The sequence below is a fragment of the Anolis carolinensis genome, chromosome 4, assembly GCF_035594765.1.
Source record: "Anolis carolinensis isolate JA03-04 chromosome 4, rAnoCar3.1.pri, whole genome shotgun sequence".
NCBI classification, from domain to species: domain Eukaryota; kingdom Metazoa; phylum Chordata; class Lepidosauria; order Squamata; family Dactyloidae; genus Anolis; species Anolis carolinensis.
The window spans coordinates 16,686,413-16,705,090 of NC_085844.1; the positions used below are offsets into that span (position 1 = coordinate 16,686,413).

General features: G+C 40.0%; 2 protein-coding genes across 4 annotated transcripts in view; one reads left to right on the plus strand and one right to left on the minus strand.

Annotated features, from left to right (window-relative positions):
* Window positions 1–6,368, plus strand: part of washc5 (WASH complex subunit 5) — a 29,582-nt gene extending 23,214 nt beyond the window's left edge. For both annotated transcript variants that reach the window (XM_003219396.4, XM_008108215.3), the window contains exons 23-29: window positions 806–885; window positions 1,342–1,445; window positions 1,878–2,007; window positions 2,373–2,469; window positions 4,380–4,533; window positions 5,036–5,123; window positions 5,971–6,368. In XM_003219396.4, coding sequence (XP_003219444.2) covers window positions 806–885; window positions 1,342–1,445; window positions 1,878–2,007; window positions 2,373–2,469; window positions 4,380–4,533; window positions 5,036–5,123; window positions 5,971–6,027 — 710 coding nt within the window. In that variant the 3' untranslated portion in view covers window positions 6,028–6,368. The remainder of the gene's footprint in view (window positions 1–805; window positions 886–1,341; window positions 1,446–1,877; window positions 2,008–2,372; window positions 2,470–4,379; window positions 4,534–5,035; window positions 5,124–5,970) is intronic.
* Window positions 6,369–9,041: 2,673 nt separating this feature from the next.
* sqle (squalene epoxidase) overlaps window positions 9,042–18,678 on the minus strand; it is a 32,484-nt gene continuing 22,847 nt past the window's right edge. For both annotated transcript variants that reach the window (XM_003219397.4, XM_008108217.3), the window contains exons 9-12: window positions 17,174–17,316; window positions 11,730–11,826; window positions 11,010–11,097; window positions 9,042–9,496 (exon numbers count right to left, since the gene is read on the minus strand). In XM_003219397.4, the coding sequence (XP_003219445.1) occupies window positions 9,304–9,496; window positions 11,010–11,097; window positions 11,730–11,826; window positions 17,174–17,316 (521 nt within the window). In that variant the 3' untranslated portion in view covers window positions 9,042–9,303. The remainder of the gene's footprint in view (window positions 9,497–11,009; window positions 11,098–11,729; window positions 11,827–17,173; window positions 17,317–18,678) is intronic.

Here is an 18,678-nt window from a genome sequence, read left to right on the forward strand (position 1 = left end):
CAGTTACTATGGATCAGAGCCCCAACAGTATCTTGGATGTCTAAAACTTCTGCGGACAAAACTATTATATCCCCCCTCTTTACTGTCCTTAGGACCCACTTTTGTATTACGATGGTACCTCCATCCATAGCCTTTCAATTGCCAGCAGAGAGCCGATGATATTCCTGTTACCAGATGCAGAGATACAGCATCATTTGAAGAGATTTGCCTGGGTTTCCCCAAGTGATGGCATCATTCTGCATTTGCTTACAGGGACACAGCCAAATGATTTTCTGATTGCCCTTTCGTTCTCTTCCAGCCACTGAGGGTGTATCGACACTGCAGAATTAATGCAGCTTGACATCACTTTAACTGTCACAGCTCAATGCTATGGGATCCTGGGAGTTGTAGTCTGGTGAGGCACCAGCACTCTTAGGCAAAAAAGCTAAAGCCATTGTAAAACGACAAGTTCCAGGATTCCATAATATTGAGCCATGGCAGTTACAGTGATATCAAGCTGCATTAGTTCACTCTAAATGACCAGGGAGTTTGGGAATTATAGTGAAATGTTTGCCTCCTCATGGAGCATTAGCTGTTGTAAAGGAAGGAAGAGAATAGCAGGCATCCGTATAATAGACTGGCATACATTGGACTTATATTTCTATATGTCTTAACAGGACATATAGATTGTGGCTAGGAAGGAATCAATATATCACACACGAAGCCAGTCCTTAAGTTCCATTTCTAATAGTGCCAAACCTGTAAAGAGTCACTTAAATACCAATGTTGAAAGCATCATTTGTAGAACCTCTTTTTTCTGTTACAGCCAATTGTGTCAAAGTGTATTCTGCAGCCATTGCCAAAACTCAGAAGATATGGGCCGCTTACCTTGATGCGATCATGAAGGTACTTGGGATTTGACTATCCTTTTGATTGTCTACAAATAGATTTTCGTCTAGGTACTATTTGTGATTGTTCTTTTTTGCAAAAAATCTGAAAATTTTAAGATGTAGGAAAGTATAAAAAGGGTTTCTGAGAGTGTACAGAATACATTTCTACTTAAATTCGGTCCAAATATATCTAGGATCAAGGCCTAACAAAGGTGATATCAGTCAGCTAGTCTTAATGTTCTCCTATAACAGGGAATGGGAAGGGGCTGTTCATGATACATGTGGCCCTTTCAATTAATTTTTTTGGAGAAAAGTTTACAAAATATACCTCCCAGACCTAAATAGTGCCATAAATCTATGCTTTTAACTGGTACTCAGTAAAATCAGCATTGAAATGAGAGGAGGCTTTATGTAACAAAATATATTCATTGTCCATAGCTCAATTTTGTCTTTCTTTTCTCGCTCTCTGCAGGTTGGACAGATGCAGATTTTAAGGCGCCAGATAGCCAATGAGCTTAATTATTCCTGCCGATTCGACTCCAAACATTTAGCAGCCGCTTTAGAAAACCTGAATACGTAAGAATCAGTAATGCGGTTTGTGTTGCCAGGATAATAATGAACTGTTGTTTTCAGCATAAACTGAAATGTGTGAAAATGTCACCTTTGAGAAATACAGTGTTTAATTGAGTCAGTGTGACTGAATCCGCAAAGGCAAATTAGGTTTGACCAAGAGCTGTCAGATCATAATTTGCATAAGGAATGCAAAACAAGTTAGAAAAGGGGGATAATTTGAAGAGCATCTCATAATCTGCCATATCATTCACTACCTGACACTACTAGCCTGCCAAGGGAAAAAATTGTTCTTTGTTTTGAGATCTCGTATTTTTCCCTTAAAGACGTAACAACAGCTGGGATCACATATCAGAGTTTCATAGTATAACTCTTTACTTTCCGATGAACTGGGATTATTGAAACTTGATCTGCTTCTTCTATTGTCTCTTGTTCTAGGGCAATCCTGGCCGACATAGAAGCTCACTATCAGGACCCATCTCTGCCTTGCCCTAAAGAGGACAACACCCTTCTGTATGAGATCACAGCCTACCTGGAGGCCGCCGGCATTCACAACCCATTGAATAAGGTGAGGTGAAATTGTTTTCCTCCCTACTAAGGTTCTGCACCTTTGCTTTATGAAATCACATGTGCTAATAGTGATTTGATTTGATGTTACCATCCACACTCAAAGAGGAAGCATCAGCAGACTTGAGAAATTCAAGAGTTGTAGAGGCAAAGGTCTCTTTTGCAATACACAGGTATAGCTCTTCAATGCCTTAACTGGAAAGACTCTGCCCTGTGAAATTCTGGAATTTGTAGTTTGGAGAGGCATCAGAACTCCTTACCAAAACATTTAGATACCTTATGAAACGACAGCCTATCAGTTCTTTAGATACATTAATACCTATGGGTTTTTTTTTCACTTCTTGCTTTATCTTTTCCCTTTTTTAGATCTACATAACCACAAAGCGATTGCCGTATTTCCCCATTGTGAATTTTCTCTTCCTGATATCCCAGTTGCCGAAACTTCAGTACAGTAAGAACCTAGGTATGTTATGTGTCTTTTGTAATGTAAAACACACTCTATTTACTCAAAGTCATGAATGATATACTCTTACCATTGACTTCCCATCCAAGCATAGTTGCTCCATTCTAATAAATTATAATGAATATACATTTTTATTTATCCCTCACCACAATCTCCCGGGAGGGACTCGGGGTGGCTCATATAAACAAACAGTACATAAGCATATAACCAACAACATAAATTTAAAAACAACACCCATAATGCACATGAAATCCCATCTGTAAACATTGAACCTCCAAATAAGACTGGCTATCTGAAGTTACAGATCAAAGTGTGGAGTGAAGCAATCGGTGAAGCATTCTAACTTTTTTCTGGCAAGTCAGGTGAAGGAGGAAACAAATTGAGTTACAAATAAATGCATTTTTGCCACTCTTTCCCAGGTCTGACCTTGCCTCAGCTTTTGTCCTATAATGTGGATTGGGCCTGTGCATTATATAGCCACTTTTCCGAGCTGTTAGGTTTGTTGGGCAAAAATAATCTCAAGGGATTTGTGTAGTAGAAGGATTACTTCTTTAGGTTTACACAGAGGCTTTTGTAAGATTATTGTCAGGCCACATTTAGAATGGTTATGAATGATAGTTTTAGGTTTAGCTATGATTACAATTTTAAAGCCTGAAACACCCAGCAAAGACTCATTTAGTCTCAAAATTTCGGCTAAATCTAAAGCGTAGACCTAACCAAGGCACCTAGCTAGGTTTTGAGACAGGTCTCTTCTTCTTCCATTGTTTTTCTTTGTGTACCTTTCAACCCAATGAAGACTTCCATGGCATTGTCACCATTAGTGAGGTTGATGAGAATTGCGGTGGCGCAATGGGTTAAATCCTTGTGCTGATGAACTGCTGACATGAAGATTGGCGTAACTGCTGACCTGAAGGTTGGCAATTCAAATCTGCGAGATGGAGTGAGCTCCCATCTGTCAGCTCCTGCTCTTACCAACCTAGCAGTTCGAAAACATGCAAAAGTGGATAGATAAATCGGTATTGCTTCGATGGGAAAACACAAAGAGACGCTCCTAAGCAATCTTGCTGGCCACAAAACCAGGAGGTGACAACACAGGCTCCTTGACTTCAAAATGGAGAAAAGCACCTCCCCAGAGCCAGAGTCCCACCTCCAGAAGCCGGAAATGAAAGGAGAAGCCTCTGCCTTGGTTTGTGTTTGTGTGTCTTCATTGTATATGACTGTAAAGGCATTGAATGTTTGCCTATGTATGTAAATGCTGTAATACGCTCTGAGTCTCCTGGAGGAAAAGGGCAGAATATAAATAAAGTGTATTATTATTATTATGAATGCACAAAGTTGGAAAACGTTGGTTTGAAAGGAAGTCTTTGGTCAGATCATGGGCAGTTTGCTGTATCTGCTCAGGGTCTGCCATGACTGATAGCTTCCCTTTTGCTTTATGTCATTCCAGAGGATGGACATTGAGACTCTTTATTTAAAGCCAATGGTGCATAACCTGTAGCTCTTCAGGTATTTGAGACTTTGGAAGGATCCATTACTTCTCAGCCTTTAACACTTTTCCCTCTCTATCCCCCCCCCCCCCAGCCTCTGAATCTTTTAACAATCTTAACAACTGAATAACGTCAATAGATTGGCTAATGCATTAGAAGCCTGAAGCCACACTAGACATGCGGGTCGCACACTTCCTAGTATTTTCTGTAGAAGCTTCCATTACATTGTTTTCTGGGCCCAGGATCACACTGTAGAAAGAGCGAGCTGCTTTGAGTGGCATGGATAGAAGTCTTTCTTCCATCACCATCCTCTACAGAGCCATAGAAAGAATGGATTATGGCACATGAGCAGGAAAGCTTCATCCTCCTTGTATGACAACTTTTCTAAGCTGAAAAAAAATATTTTTTTTTCTCCCCCTTCAGGGATGGTGTGCAAGAAGCCAGCAGATCCAATTGACTGGCCTCCTTTGGTGCTTGGGCTGCTCACTCTGCTGAAACAGTTCCATTCGCGATACACTGAGCAGTTTCTGGCTCTAATTGGTCAGTTTGTTCGTTCGATGATGGAACAGTGCACAAGGTACTTCTTTCCTCCTTCCTTCAGTACTTCTTTACAGACTTGCAAGTTGTCTCATTGTTCTGCAGTTTTGGGCACCACAATTGAAAAAGGATCTTGATAAGCTGGGATATGTCTATGGAATAGGGGACCAAAATAATAAAATATAGAACATTATAGAACAGGCATAGGCAAAACATTGGCTCTCCAGAGGTTTTGGACTTCAACTCACACAATTAGGAATTGTGGGAATTGAAGTCCAAAACACCCGGAGGGCTGAAATTTGCCCATGCTTGTTAGAGAATCATAGAGAAACCACATGGGGGTCATGCAGGGGGCCTAGGGAGAGGACCTTACAAATTATGGTCTTCCAGCACATCCATTAAAGCATACAGGAGTTTTGTTTTGCTTAAGCCAATTATTAAAATAATAATTGATTTGGATTGGCCTAATATTTGCACACACAAAAATACGGTCACTTTTAAAAAAAAACACTCTGAAATTGTGGTTTTGTTTCTGCCTATAGTCAGAAGGTTCCAGAAATGCCAGCCGATGTTGTGGGTGCCTTGCTTTTCTTAGAAGACTATGTTCGTTACACAAAACTTCCACGAAGGGTGAGTAAAAAATATAAACAATCCCAAATTAATGAATAATTTTAAGTGAGATAAAAACATATTACACAATTCATATAATGTAAAAATTATAGAAGGTGTAAAGGGTTTGCAGTGTTTCTCAAACTCTGGGTGTTTTGTACTTCAGCTCCCAGAAATCCCAGCCAGCTTACCAGCTGTTAGGAATTGTGGGAGCTGAAGTCCAAAACATCGAGCACAGTTTGAGAAACTCTTGAGTTAAAGACATGCTTAGAAGTAAAACTGCCCAAAAGCATAACTAACCATAGTTTGACTTGGCATTTAAAAAGATAGGGAATATTTAGGCCCTGAAGGTGTTCCTGTGTCCTTTGTTATTATGTTGCCCATTGGTGGGACAAGGAAATTAGAAGTCAAACTTACAAAGCAGATGTAGAGCAGACACTTATTCCAAGGTTTTCCATCTAGGATTCTGACATGTATTTCTTTAGACAGCCCTTAATTCAGTTTGGAGATAGGAAGTAGCCCATAGCGCAACTGTGGACACTTAATAGCTAGTAAAAAAGATCTCGTCTTGAGATCTTGGAGATCCACTACTAGGACAGTCCATACTGGATAACATGGAACAAGAATATGAGACTCCTCCTTTCCTTCATCTCAGACATCCCATTGGGAATATTTCTTCAAATCTGGTTTGAATGTCTTTAAGTCAAAAGTCTTATCTCATTCAAGTGGTCATTTCTCACATATTCTTGAACACAGAACACGTCTTTACATGCCACTGAATGATCTTTTTTTAATTCAAAAGTGTATTGTTCTTTACCATTTTGCAGTTTTTCCAGATTTTTAACCAGTATCTCCCACTTTCCTCCAGGTTGTAGAAGCCCATGTACCTAATTTCATTTTTGATGAGTTCCGAACAGTTCTCTGAACTTCAGAACAGACTACAGCCCTGGATGGATATATCCAATCAAGAGAAGACAGATAAGGTTTAAGAATGAAGCTAAAACTTCAAAACTGTTTAATATTTTTTCTGACTCGCAGATTATTGGTGCATGAACTGAAAACAATACACTAATCCCTTACGACTAATCCTTCTCCAAAATCATGCCATTGTTCTCAATTGAGTACTTGATACTAGCAAATTCTATTTAACCTGAAACCTTATATATAATCCCACATGTACAAAAAATTAACTTTATGTTCTAAGAAATATGTTGACATACATAAGGTAACTTTTTGTATAGAAATTAAAATGATACTAAAATAAGATTTAGATAGTTTGTGTTCATTTGCTCTGCATCATGGTAAAATGGCAAAGGCCTGGAACAACTAGTGATTAATATTAAAATATGCAAAACCAGGATTATTAAAATGATGACCACAGAAGATTTACATAGAAGAAACCATAAGGGCCGTCCAATCTAACAGGAAGTGAAAAAGACATTGAAATAGTTACGAGTCGCAATATCTTGGTTGAGTCATTGATCAAAGTGGACACTAGTTGAGAAATCAGAAGACGGAGACCTGGAAGTACAGCTATGAAGGAAGGAGAGAGCATCAAGTGTGAAGATTAAAAATAGTAGAAAGAGCTGGATATGCTGCTCTGTTGTGTACCATCTAAAAGACTACTTACCATCAATAAAGCATGCGCTATAGCAGGGCTTCTTAAATTTTCTCCAGTCGTGATCTCTTTCCACCCAAGTAATTTTTTAATGACCACGGGTTTAAAGATTGATAAGGTAGGTATAAAATCAAACATTTACTGATAATGGAAATAAAGCCTTGCTAAACAGGCTGATTTTCGCTTTTTATGAAGTACAGATTAAGCATTTTCTGCAATCTACCATAAACACTGCACTGTTTTACCTTTGCCATTTTTTGCAACCCCAACATTGAGATAAGAGGACCTCCATTTGGGTCGGGACCTACAGTTTAAGTAGTGTGTTATAGTAGTAGTACATGTCAGATTGTCCAGCATCAAAAGAAACCTGGGAGAGGGCGGAAATACAGCCATTTTTAAAGAGATGTAGTGACACCATAGGAAACCTCTCCAGGCGACCTTGTACTGCAGCTTCCATCAACAGCCTGCCAACGTAGCCAATGGTGAGGGATCAGGGGAACAGCAACTGAACATCTGGAGATCCATACATTCCACATCCCCGCTTTAAAAATCCCCCTGCAGTCTTTTTGCTCCAACCAACACTAAAGAATTCAGTATCATGCCCCTCCTTCTCCCACTGAAAGGAAGAATCAACACAATTATAATACAAGAAAGTAAAACAAGAGGCATGGGATTGCAATAAAACAATGTGTTTAAATTTTATTTGCTAGTAAAGGAGAAGTCTCACATCAAAAGTTTACAAAGTCAACAAAAGTAGCGTGTTTTAAATTGTTTGAACTACTCCTTTTGTTTCGTTATTTTTTAATATTGTTATTAATGGAGCATGGCCAGCTCTCTTTTAAAGATCAGAATTTCCTGCCATCGTTCTTATTGTTAACAGTAGTCATTGTAAACATCTATCTCTCAAAAACTTCATTTGTATAAGAATCTCATACCTAAGTATTTCCCGTCCATATTTTAATATACATACATTCATCTCTCGTCAGGGTTGCCAGGCTTTGCTAAGAAACTGGATCGTGCTAACAAGTTCCATCAGACCTGATCATGGCAGGTCTCCCCAAAATCACCATGGAGCTGACAGGACATTTCTTTACATCATACACCACTCTCCACAAGCCAGAATGCAGCTATGTAGCTAAGGGTAGCTTTATGGAGCGATGTGGAAGACGTGCCATAATTCCACCTGACATAACTTTACAGCACAGAAAACCTCTCGGATCATGCCAAAAGTGGCCCATAGAATTGCCTTGAAAGACTGATAAGCCCCTACAGAAGTGTTCTCTCTAGAAACCTCTGCATCTTCTGTGACTCTATGATGGAAATAGACCATACAGTCATAGTGGAGGACCTTGCAATTCCTAGAGAATAATCTGTGAATAATCAAATCTGCTAATGTGGAAGGCCGCCCACACTTCTCCCTGATCCAGGATCTGTTCACAAAGCTACAAGAACCCAGTCCTGTATCTCCTTAACAGCTAAATCGTTCAGTTTTTTTGTGTAAAGCTGGCTCGGTAACAGTTTCAGCCAATGGGAAGAACCTGTGGCTCAGTAGATGTTGCTGGATTCCAGTTCATATCTATACATTTGTGGCCAGCAGTAAATGACGATAGAAGCTACAGTCCAACAATATCTCAAGTGCACCAGCCTCCCATTGCTGTCTTTAATGCTAAGAAGACACTCCAGCAGAATGCCAGAACCAGAATTATTTAAATTTAAGCAGGACTGTCTGAAGGAAGCAAACAAACTGAAACAATTGTCTAATTCTCACTAGGGTGGTGAAGTCTGTAAACCAAACATTGTGGAGCCCAAAATGACTGGTTGATCTCTACTAAAAATGAATAGATCCCTGAACATATAGATTTCAATGGGAAGCGTCCGAGCCTATTTCCCCCACCCTAAATTCTTAGATTTCCATGTGCAGGGAGATGTTGTGTTTTTGGTTTGATTGTATGGATGAGCAATCAGCCATACCAAATATCTACCTGCAACCATAAACAGAACATTAAAGAAACTGTGCTGAGAGATTCGAAAAATCATAGCCCCATAAACTGACTTTGCCAAGGTCTGAGAGACAAGTTTGCCATCTCAGTGAGAACTATGTCAACACTCCACAGGTATATTCTCTCTCGTACTCTCCTGAAGCAGAGCTACGTCTAACACTTGGCCCCAGGTCCAAAGAGTTGGAGGAACAGGAAAAGAGAATGGTTTGATAAGCTACCAGAGTAGATACTGTTATTAGCACCTCCTTATGCTAGGAATTCTTTTGCAGAAAGGAACCTGTAGTGGGTCCCATAAACTTTATATACACATCCACTCATTGCTTGCAAGGATTATACATTTTCCTGCATACCAGGTATTAACAACTACAAGGAGATTCCTTGTCAATGTCTTATCTCTCTGTATAAAGATACACAACTACAAATCACAAAATAAAGCCAGGTTGGATTGTTTTCCCTCTCAGGAACTGATTCTTCTTTTTTTTTAGAATAACAAAACAACAGGACAAAACGATGTCATATCCACAAGATGGTCTGTAAAGAGTTTTTAAATTCTCCCTCTCCCTGTAGATTTGTTTCTTCAGGTTTAATAGGCAAGGTACTTCATTTCAGAGTATATGAGTGGGAATAAGACAGAACAAGCCCGGAACATCACAGCAAAGCTTTTGAAAACCGCACGGGGCTTGTTGATCCAGGATTCTGACTTGAAGTTGAAATAAACAGCATAGAGAGCAACAGCAAAGAAGTGGCCTATCAGAACAATAGGCTTCGGTGACAGGCTGCAGGAAAAGATAGGGAGAGAAGAAAAAAACAGTGAGAAATGTGACCCCCGCCATTAGTATTAGAAATTACAGGATACTGACATTACTTGGCAAAATATCTTTGGAGAGTGAGTCTTAGACTTTTGCCATCTTCTCTCAAGGTTTGAGAACATTTCAGCAAGTGAGAGTCCAAAAGTGGCAGGCAAAAACCCGCAACCTCAATCAGTGACTGAGACCAGATGAGAAACTCACTCTTGGGCACAAAAAAGGTTGGGCGACTTGGAAGGTGCTGAACAGACTGCGCTCTCGCATCACGAGATGCAGAGCCAACCTTAAGAAATGGGGCTACAAAGTGGAGTCCATGACATGTGAGTGTATAGGAGAGCCAACCACAGACCACTCACTACAATGCAGTCTGAGCCCTGCCACATGCACAATGGAGGACCTTCTCACAGCGACACCAGAGGCACTCCAAGTGGCCAGCTTCTGGTCAAAGGAAATATAGTACAATGCCAAGTTTTTAACTTAGCGCTTTTTCTATACATTATAATTGTATTCTCAATTTGCTTCTGACACGATAAATAAGGGGTTTGGATTGACAAAATGAATCCTGAAAGTTGTCCATGAGCTTCAGACTACCAACACAAAAACTGTCATGGCCTATGCACCCTCCATGACCATTGCAAAACAGAGCAGTTTTGCTCCTTCAAATCCACTCCCAAGCCTCCCATATGCCCCAAAAATACAGGAAAAGCCCCCAAAAATAGCTGGAAGTGATGCAATGTTACTTCCAGTCATATAAGGCACATAGGGAATGTCCACAGAGGGGTGTAGGGCCAAAAATTGTCCCCCTCCTCCACAGTTGCCCATCCTTTGCTCTAAATATTCTTGTTGAGAGATTGGCCTTAGGACTGACTTTGATAAGATATATTTTTACTAATCACTTCTCTCTGCATTAACCGTTCTAATTTAGGTACAATAAAGAAAGGGGTCTCTTTACTTTAAGTGCTGAAGCTTCCAGATTCAATCAATAGCATGTCCAGTTAAGAAGAAAAAGGAGAAGAATTTTTTTTAAAAAATTCTATAACTGAGACCCAAGAAAGCCTCCATCACAGACAGTATAGGGCCAAATTCAGGGATAGCTGATACTTTCCATATTCACAAAACAACCAATCCATTCCATATTTTAATCCAAAATTTAAGAAGCAATCCAAGGTACCAAACACACCCTCCAAATCGGTTGCATTTTTCAGACAGGTACTTTACAGTTTGGTTTAAACTCAGATTATATATGTATGTATTTATATATTGAATATATATCTCATCTTTCTTTCAAAGTAGATCCAAGGCAGGATATATATTCAGAAAGTAGAATCACAGTCCTACTGACACTGAAGGCATCTGCTATCACAGAACAAATGGACAATTATGCTGACCTTTTACAAGATTAGTTTCAAAGAGGTTCCACAACCACAAAAGGAATTCTGAGCCAGGTTAATACTAACTGTTTTAAACAACAACTTTAACTTACATTGAAAGCAATCCAACTGGTCCAGAGACACACTCACCACCCAGCTTGAAGTAACAGAAGCAGGCTGCCCTTAACTGATTCAGAGAATCTGCCAAACAAATAAATGAGATGTTTATTTTTTTTTAAAAAAAGCCAAAGAAATGAAGGATGATCTTAGACCATACAATACAGCCTGACTCAAATGTGCTTAATATTTACAATAGATACTGTACATTTTGATTGTCATCATATGGAAGAGTGGCTATTATCCTGTCAACAATCTCTAGGAAAACGAGCCTGGACACAAGGACTGCCCACATAATGATACCCATTCTATATAGCAAACTGCGACAACTTAGATGTGGAAATCACACTATAAGAACACTGCATTCCCATGTCAATCAAAGAGGGCACACTAGTCCTAAACATCAATAGTTCTATATATCATCATCAACAAAATTAATATGTAGCATGTGGACAGGGCTCCATCATACCAGTTGACCTCATGACCAGACGGAATGAGATGGAGCCATTCCTTTTGAGTTCCCAGTGGAACACTAAAGCTCTGTTGTTTCAACTATCTGTGACCTTAAAATGATTTTAAAGCATTGTTCTACTCTGTTTTTCAAACACTTCTATTCATACTCTACCGCCTTAGGAACACTAGTGCATTGAGAGGTGATATACAAATACACAGACAAACTATACTTCTGAAGATGCCCTTTTAGGTAACACACTCACCATCTGCAGCAGAAAACAATTCATACAGAGCCTGTGCAAGAACATTCACAACAAAAGAGTAGGATTTTCTTCGTGTCCAGTAAAAGGTCTTTTTGGCCTGCAAAAGAGAAAGTCACTCACTGGTAACAAGATACAATAAAGCTTATTTTATACAGTGCAATACTACCCCCAAGCTTTTACGAGTTCATGATGTTTTAAGATGATCAAGTCAATTACTAACACTCCCAGGAAACAAAGAAATACGTTACATCAACTATCTATATTACATCTATTGACACAGAGCTGGATCAGATGATTGGTGCATCATCCCTAATTGTCATCTATACCATATATCTTCAACTGTAAGAAGCCATCAATTGTAAGACGCACCCTAATTTCAGTTCAACTACCACGAACAAAAATACATAAGATTAACCTGTCATTCTAAGATTTTTAGAGATATTTATCTAGGAAAACATGAGTCTTAGAAATGAAGAAATACAGTATATATATAAATGGGAGAGAACAAATGAATAGCCATGCTGTCCATATAAAGAAGATATATGCTTTGTGGTGATTATTATGCCAATCAAACAATGCAAGCATAATTACACTAGCTTTTGAAACACTTTTATCAGGCAAAGATGAAACAAAGAAAGATGCTATTATTGATGTCACAGGTAACAGTCATTAATTTAATTACAATAGTTCATCATTCCAGCAGTAACAGTGAAGCACTTTAGCTTTATTAACTAGCTGTGCCCTGCCACGCATTGCTGTGGCCAATTGGAATTGCACTGAGTAGCCTCGCTGCTTCTAAGCCTGGGCACTTTCTATATAGGGGCCTCCTCGCTTGGGCTGGTTGAATGGGACGGAGTGGCCTGATGGCTTCCAAACGTGAGGGTTATTTATCTAGGGGAAATCTTGGTTGGACAGGGTGAAGAGGAGTGAATAGTCTTGGTGCTTTGAAGCCTGGCCGCTTTCTACCTTGTGGAATTGTTGGTTGGATAGGTCGAATAGCAATGAATAGTCTGAGTGCAGCAAGTATGAATGTTGCAATTAGTTACCTTGATTTGCATTGAATGGCCTTGCAGGTTTGAGGCCCGGCCGTTTCCTGGTTGAAGGAATCCTTTGTTGGGAGGTGTTAGCTGGGCCTGATTGTTTCCTGTCTGGAATTCCCCTGTCTGGAATTTCCCTGTCTTCTGAGTGTTGTTTTGTATTTTGTGTCATGATTTTAGAGATTGTATTGTTCTGTTTTCTTATTAGACCACAATAATTATTACATATGATATACAGTAATGTTACGTATTAATTAGGAGCCCCCGGTGGCCTAGGGGATAAAAGCTTCGCAACTTGAAGGTTGGATTGCTGACCTGAAAGCTGCCAGGTTCGAATCCCACCCGGGGAGAGTGTGGATGAGCTCCCTCTATCAGCTCCAGCTCCATGCGGGGACATGAGAGAAGCCTCCCACAAATATGGTAAAACATCAAAACATCCGGGCGTCCCCTGGGCAACGTCCTTGCAGACGGCCAATTCTCTCACTCCAGAAGCAACTCCGGTTGCTCCTGACACGGAAAAAAAAAAACGTATTAATTACTGTTTTTACGAATTTAGCACCCAAACATTGTAACATTTAGTTCAAAAACATTGACTACTAAATGGCAGGCTGCCTTGGATAAGTGAAGCTTGGCTAAGTGAGGCTCTACTGTATTGTCTGTTTGGAGGCTAAATATGAATGATGCCATTGGCAAGCTTGATTAGCACTGAATGGCCTTGCAGGTTCAGTGCCTGGCTCGCTGCTTCTAAGCCTGGGTGCTTTCTATATAGGGGTTTCCTTGCTTGGGCTGGCTGAATGGCTTCCTGTTTCTTTCCAATATGCCGAGATTGCCACTAAGTAACACTTGAGGGATGATAATTTAAGCCTTGAGTTGCTAATGATGCAAGGAATTCCAACACTATTGATGTTGGAGCTGTCAACGGTTCTATGTCTTGTCGTCAGACAAAGCCAGTAAACCTTTTCCATTTGTAAGCATATGATCGCTTTGTTGATGGTTTATGTGCTGCATCTAATATGTCTCTCACTGCTTGAGACAATGTTCGGGATAAATCCTCCATGCCGTAAGTCTGAGACATGCGATGGCTGGGTAGTGGAGGCGTCCCTGGTCTGCTGTGAGCAAGTCCGGGAGAAGTGGGAGGGGAGTACTGCGCTTGCGACATCATCCAAAGGAGAGCAAACCAGGGCTGCCTGGGCCACCACGGCGTGAGGAGTATGCAGAGTTGGCTCTGTTGTGATACAGTTTTGATACTACTCTGTTGAGAAGGGGGTATCGGAGGAAACACGTACAGAAGTGGACCCGACCAGTGGAACATGAAGGCATCTCCCAGGCACCCTCGTGTCTGGTCTTCCTGCCGTCTAGCACAGAACAGATCGTATTTTGCATTGTGTGGTGCTGCAAACAGATCTATCAGGGGACTGCCCCACCTCCGGAAAAGAGAAGTCACTTCGGCAGGATGAAAAGACCACTTGTGAGTCAAGTCTTGTTCCCTGCTCAATGTATCTGCGATACTATTGTCCTCTCCCGGAACATGCACAGCTATCAGATGGGTGCGGTTGGCTAAGCACCAATGCCACATGTCCATAGTCCTCTTTAGGAGGGAGCATGATTTTGTGCCCCCTTGTTTGTTGATATACCACGCTACTGTGGTATTGTAGGTGCATAGTTGGACTACCTTGCCGTGGCACAAGTCCTGAAATGCATGGAGGCTCCGCTGTACTGCCATGAGTTCGAGAAGATTGATATGATGTTGGGCCTCCTGCTGTGTCCATTTGCCTTTGATCATAAGGGAGCCGGAATATGTACCCCATCCATACAGGGATGCACCCGTTGTCAGAGTCACTGTTATTTATTTATTTATTTATAGTATTTATATTCAGCCCTTCTCACCCGAAGTGGACTCAGGGTGGATCACATTGCAAACATTCAATGCCATAACATAGAACAGAGACAGACGCAGGCATGGGCTGGCCTCGAACTCATGACCTCTTGGTCAGAGTAATTTGTTGCAGCTAGCTGCTATCCAGTCTGCACCACAGCCCGGCCTGTTGCTTGTGGCTGCTGAAATGGAACACCCACGCACACATTGTCCCAGGACAACCGCCAGTGTAGGGACTGGCGGACATGAGCCGGAACAGAGACACAGATGTTTTGGCTTTGGGTCAGCGTGTCAAAGACACGCAAGAACCACATCTGAAGAGGTCTCATTCTGAGCCTTGCATAAGGTGTTACTACTGTTGTGGGTGCTAGATTGTCCCAAGGCTGACTGGACATCCCTGGCTCATGCCAATGGACCTTGCAGGAGGGTAAGTAGCGATGTGCGAAGAGATCGAAACCAATTGTCCAGGAGATATGTGCCTTAACTCTTTTACAGGTGGTTAGGTCAGAGGTATTAACTCTACTATCACTTAGAAAATGTCAAGATAATTTCCAAATCCTGACAGTAACACCCCTTGAGATAGATCCGTAGATATACATTCATAGTTAGTCCCAACTAGAGAAGATGCATCGAGTCCATGGAACTGACATGAATTTCCATTGATGTCATGGGTTCTGTTTTAGCTGGGATTGACAGATCATGATTAATAAATACATGATATAACAGAAACCATGAGGGACCTGCATAAACTGTTGGAAATCCATTACTATTATAGAAATGCCCAAATAGAGGGATTTGACATGAAAAGTTCCTTAATGCATGACTAATGTTGGAAGTTTTGTCACTATGAATTGCTATAAGCTTCAACTAGTACATTTTGGCATACATGTGCAAGAGTAAACAGTAAATGTTTCACAGCAGATACTGGGTGTGAGTCCCATTTTATATACAACACATTCATAATTCCCACAGGTGCAAACGTTATCATCAGATTTGCAAACAGAATAGGTGTGGCACAATGTTTCTGCATGATTCGCTGAAAGACTCTTTGAGCAATAAGCTGATCTACTTCTGCATCTGTCAAAGGATACCAACCCAGATTGATTCTAGTATAAACACAAATCTACTTTCAGGTGCATAAAAATAAAACTACACAGGTGATTGCAATAGGAAATAGGGAATATTACAGCTAAGTTTCAAAAATAAATCAGTGTGCTCAAAAATGTTATTAGAGGCATATATATAGAGGGGGCACATATGAAATATTATAATTTAGTTAATGAGGCTACATTTAATATTTGTTTCATGTGCTCAATATCAATCTCCCAATGGAGAAAAATAACTCAAAAGGTTATATTCACTAGAAGGAAAAAGGTTGCAAGATCACAGGATCTATGCCGACTTCATTGACCTAGATTTTGAAATGGCAGGACTTAAAGTTAAGCAAATTCATGGTTTTGGGATTGCTGAGAGAAGAGAGAAAGAAATGAAGAAGGCATTCAGAGGACAAGACAGAAAGAAGAAAAGTTAGACTGCTTTGTTCAGCACCTGAAACATTTGTTCTTTTCACAGATTATTATTTTGTTTTATAGACCAGCTCTATTCTGCCAATCTCCTTTACATGAACTTGAAACAAAAAACATCCCAGAAGGGCTAGATTAAACAAAAAGACTTAGATGTATTCCTTTCCTGCTTGCTAAGGGGATGTGCTTCTGACCCAAACAAGATTTAAAGACAGCATGAACCTTTTCTAAGGGAAACACACATGTACCTTAGAAAAGAAGCAAACAGAATATGTGACTGCCATGAGCAGGGAAAATTGCAAAATAGAAGCTGACACTTCCTGTATGTCAATCAAAGAAGCCATCTGCCCACTCAACTGCTTGGCTACACCTGACTATCACTTCTTTCCTCAAAGCTTACACAACTTCTCTGTATGGGATGTGAATTTTCAAAATGGTGACCAAAAGTTTAGTCCGTGCGTTTGAGCTCCAAAGGCCCTTTGCCAGTCTTAATAGACTTACAAGAACAGTTTTAATTTTAAATTTAGAGTTATCGTTATTTTTCTTCATATTAATACGCTGTCTCTGATTGTACTTTTCTCCAGCACTGGCTGCTGCTCAAAACCTGTTCTCAGTTTCACTTTTGCTTGAAGAAATATTAGCTTGAGTTTCAGGACTAATTGATTCCCATTCCAACACCAGCCTATGCAGACTCCCACCATAATATCAATATTATGGTATTATGGGACACCATAATAATCCCCAGTGATCATTCACAGAATTATATCCTCTTTTTTTTTTTTAGAAAAGTAAAGATTATCATTTTATGAATGACCATTGGTCATTGTTGTTTTTATTTTAAAAAATTATAGCATTTTGGATTGATTTCGGATGTAGGGCAGTTTAGTAATTTTTAAATAAAAATAAATGACTAAGCAACTCCCTAAGGCAATGTGAAAAGTAATCAAACCTGAAGAGGGAGCCAAAATGCAAAAAGCATTGGGAAGAAAAACCAAAAACCTGTTCTACCTGCAAAACAGCAGAGTCCTCATATAAATCTGGAACAGCTTGCAGCAAGTGCCTCCATATCTTGATGTCATTAAATACAACACTCATTCCTCCGCCTGTTAGGGGGTGCCTCATGTTGTAAGCATCTCCCAGAAGCATCACTCCTGAAAGGAAATGAATCAGCCATAACTCTACAGGCATTACATATTGTAATTCTAATTCTAAGAGCCTTACTATTCAAATTTTGGCCAGGTTGTGCACACACTGGACTTCATTTTCACCATGACAAGCACAGGCAATTCCGCCATCTCAGTTTCAATAACATCTACAGAACTAAGCCAAATTTATGCAGTTGAGCTAAAATTTCCAGCCTAATACTGCTACTTTTCTTTCAAAATTAATAAAAATATTATTGAGGGGAAAAGAAGAATGGAGGGACTGGTGACATATACTACCCATACATTCCAGTAGGAGTGGAGCAGTTCCCATAGTTGTTATTAACTGCTGTCATTTGGCTTCAATTTAGTACAACCCTATGAATAAGAGAGCTCCAAAAACACCCTGTTATTTGAAGCCCAGTTCAAGTCTTACAGAGACGTAGCTTCCTTTAATTAGTCACAACACATTTGCTGTCTGCCTTCTTATTTTCATACTGTCTTATTTGCCAGTATTATTGTCCTTTTCTAGCAGTTCATGTCATCTTATTTATTTATTACAATATTTATATCCCGCCCTTCTCACCCAACAGGGGACTCAGGGCGGCTTACAATAAAACGCACATATAAAAATTGTACAATACACTATAAATCAATTAAAAATTATTTACATCGGACATTCATAAAACACATTATAAAATACAGATGGGCATGTTCAAGTTTAAAAGACTGGGTCTGTCAATTGAGTTATCATGTGTCCAAAGTACGACAGCATCCGTTTATTCATTTTAACTAGGTGCCATTTGCTCAACAGTCAACCTACATTATTTTTGCATGTATAAGTCTAGAAGTTTTAGTCAAACAATCAACCACAAAAGCATGGGTCGACTTATCCATGGGTCTATATGAGTACTGTACCTTAATTCTTTTTTTTTCTCTGAATAGTGACAAAAGGCAAAAAGCCTATCCTGAGAGAACTTGAAAGGAGCACCAGCTCACACTATTCTCTCTGCAACCACACCCTTCTGACCATTTTGAATGCCTGGGTGGGGAAATGGTGGTGATAGACAAAAGTGGCTGTCCCTCTGAGGTAGCAATAGTGCTTTCCCCTTAACTTATCCACTTGGCATATAAAAATCCTTAATCTTGGACAGCATCTGCCTTTGACTTATACATGAGGCAGACGTATACATGAGTATATATGACATTTGACTTTGTGGCCATTCATGTTGTCTATAGAACTCTTCTTCAACACCATATTTCAAATGAGATGATTTTTCCCTGCCAACTTCCTTAACTGTTCATCTTTCACAGGAACACTCAGAATGAGGACTGAGAACACTGCCTTCAGACATTGTGCTATCATCATGT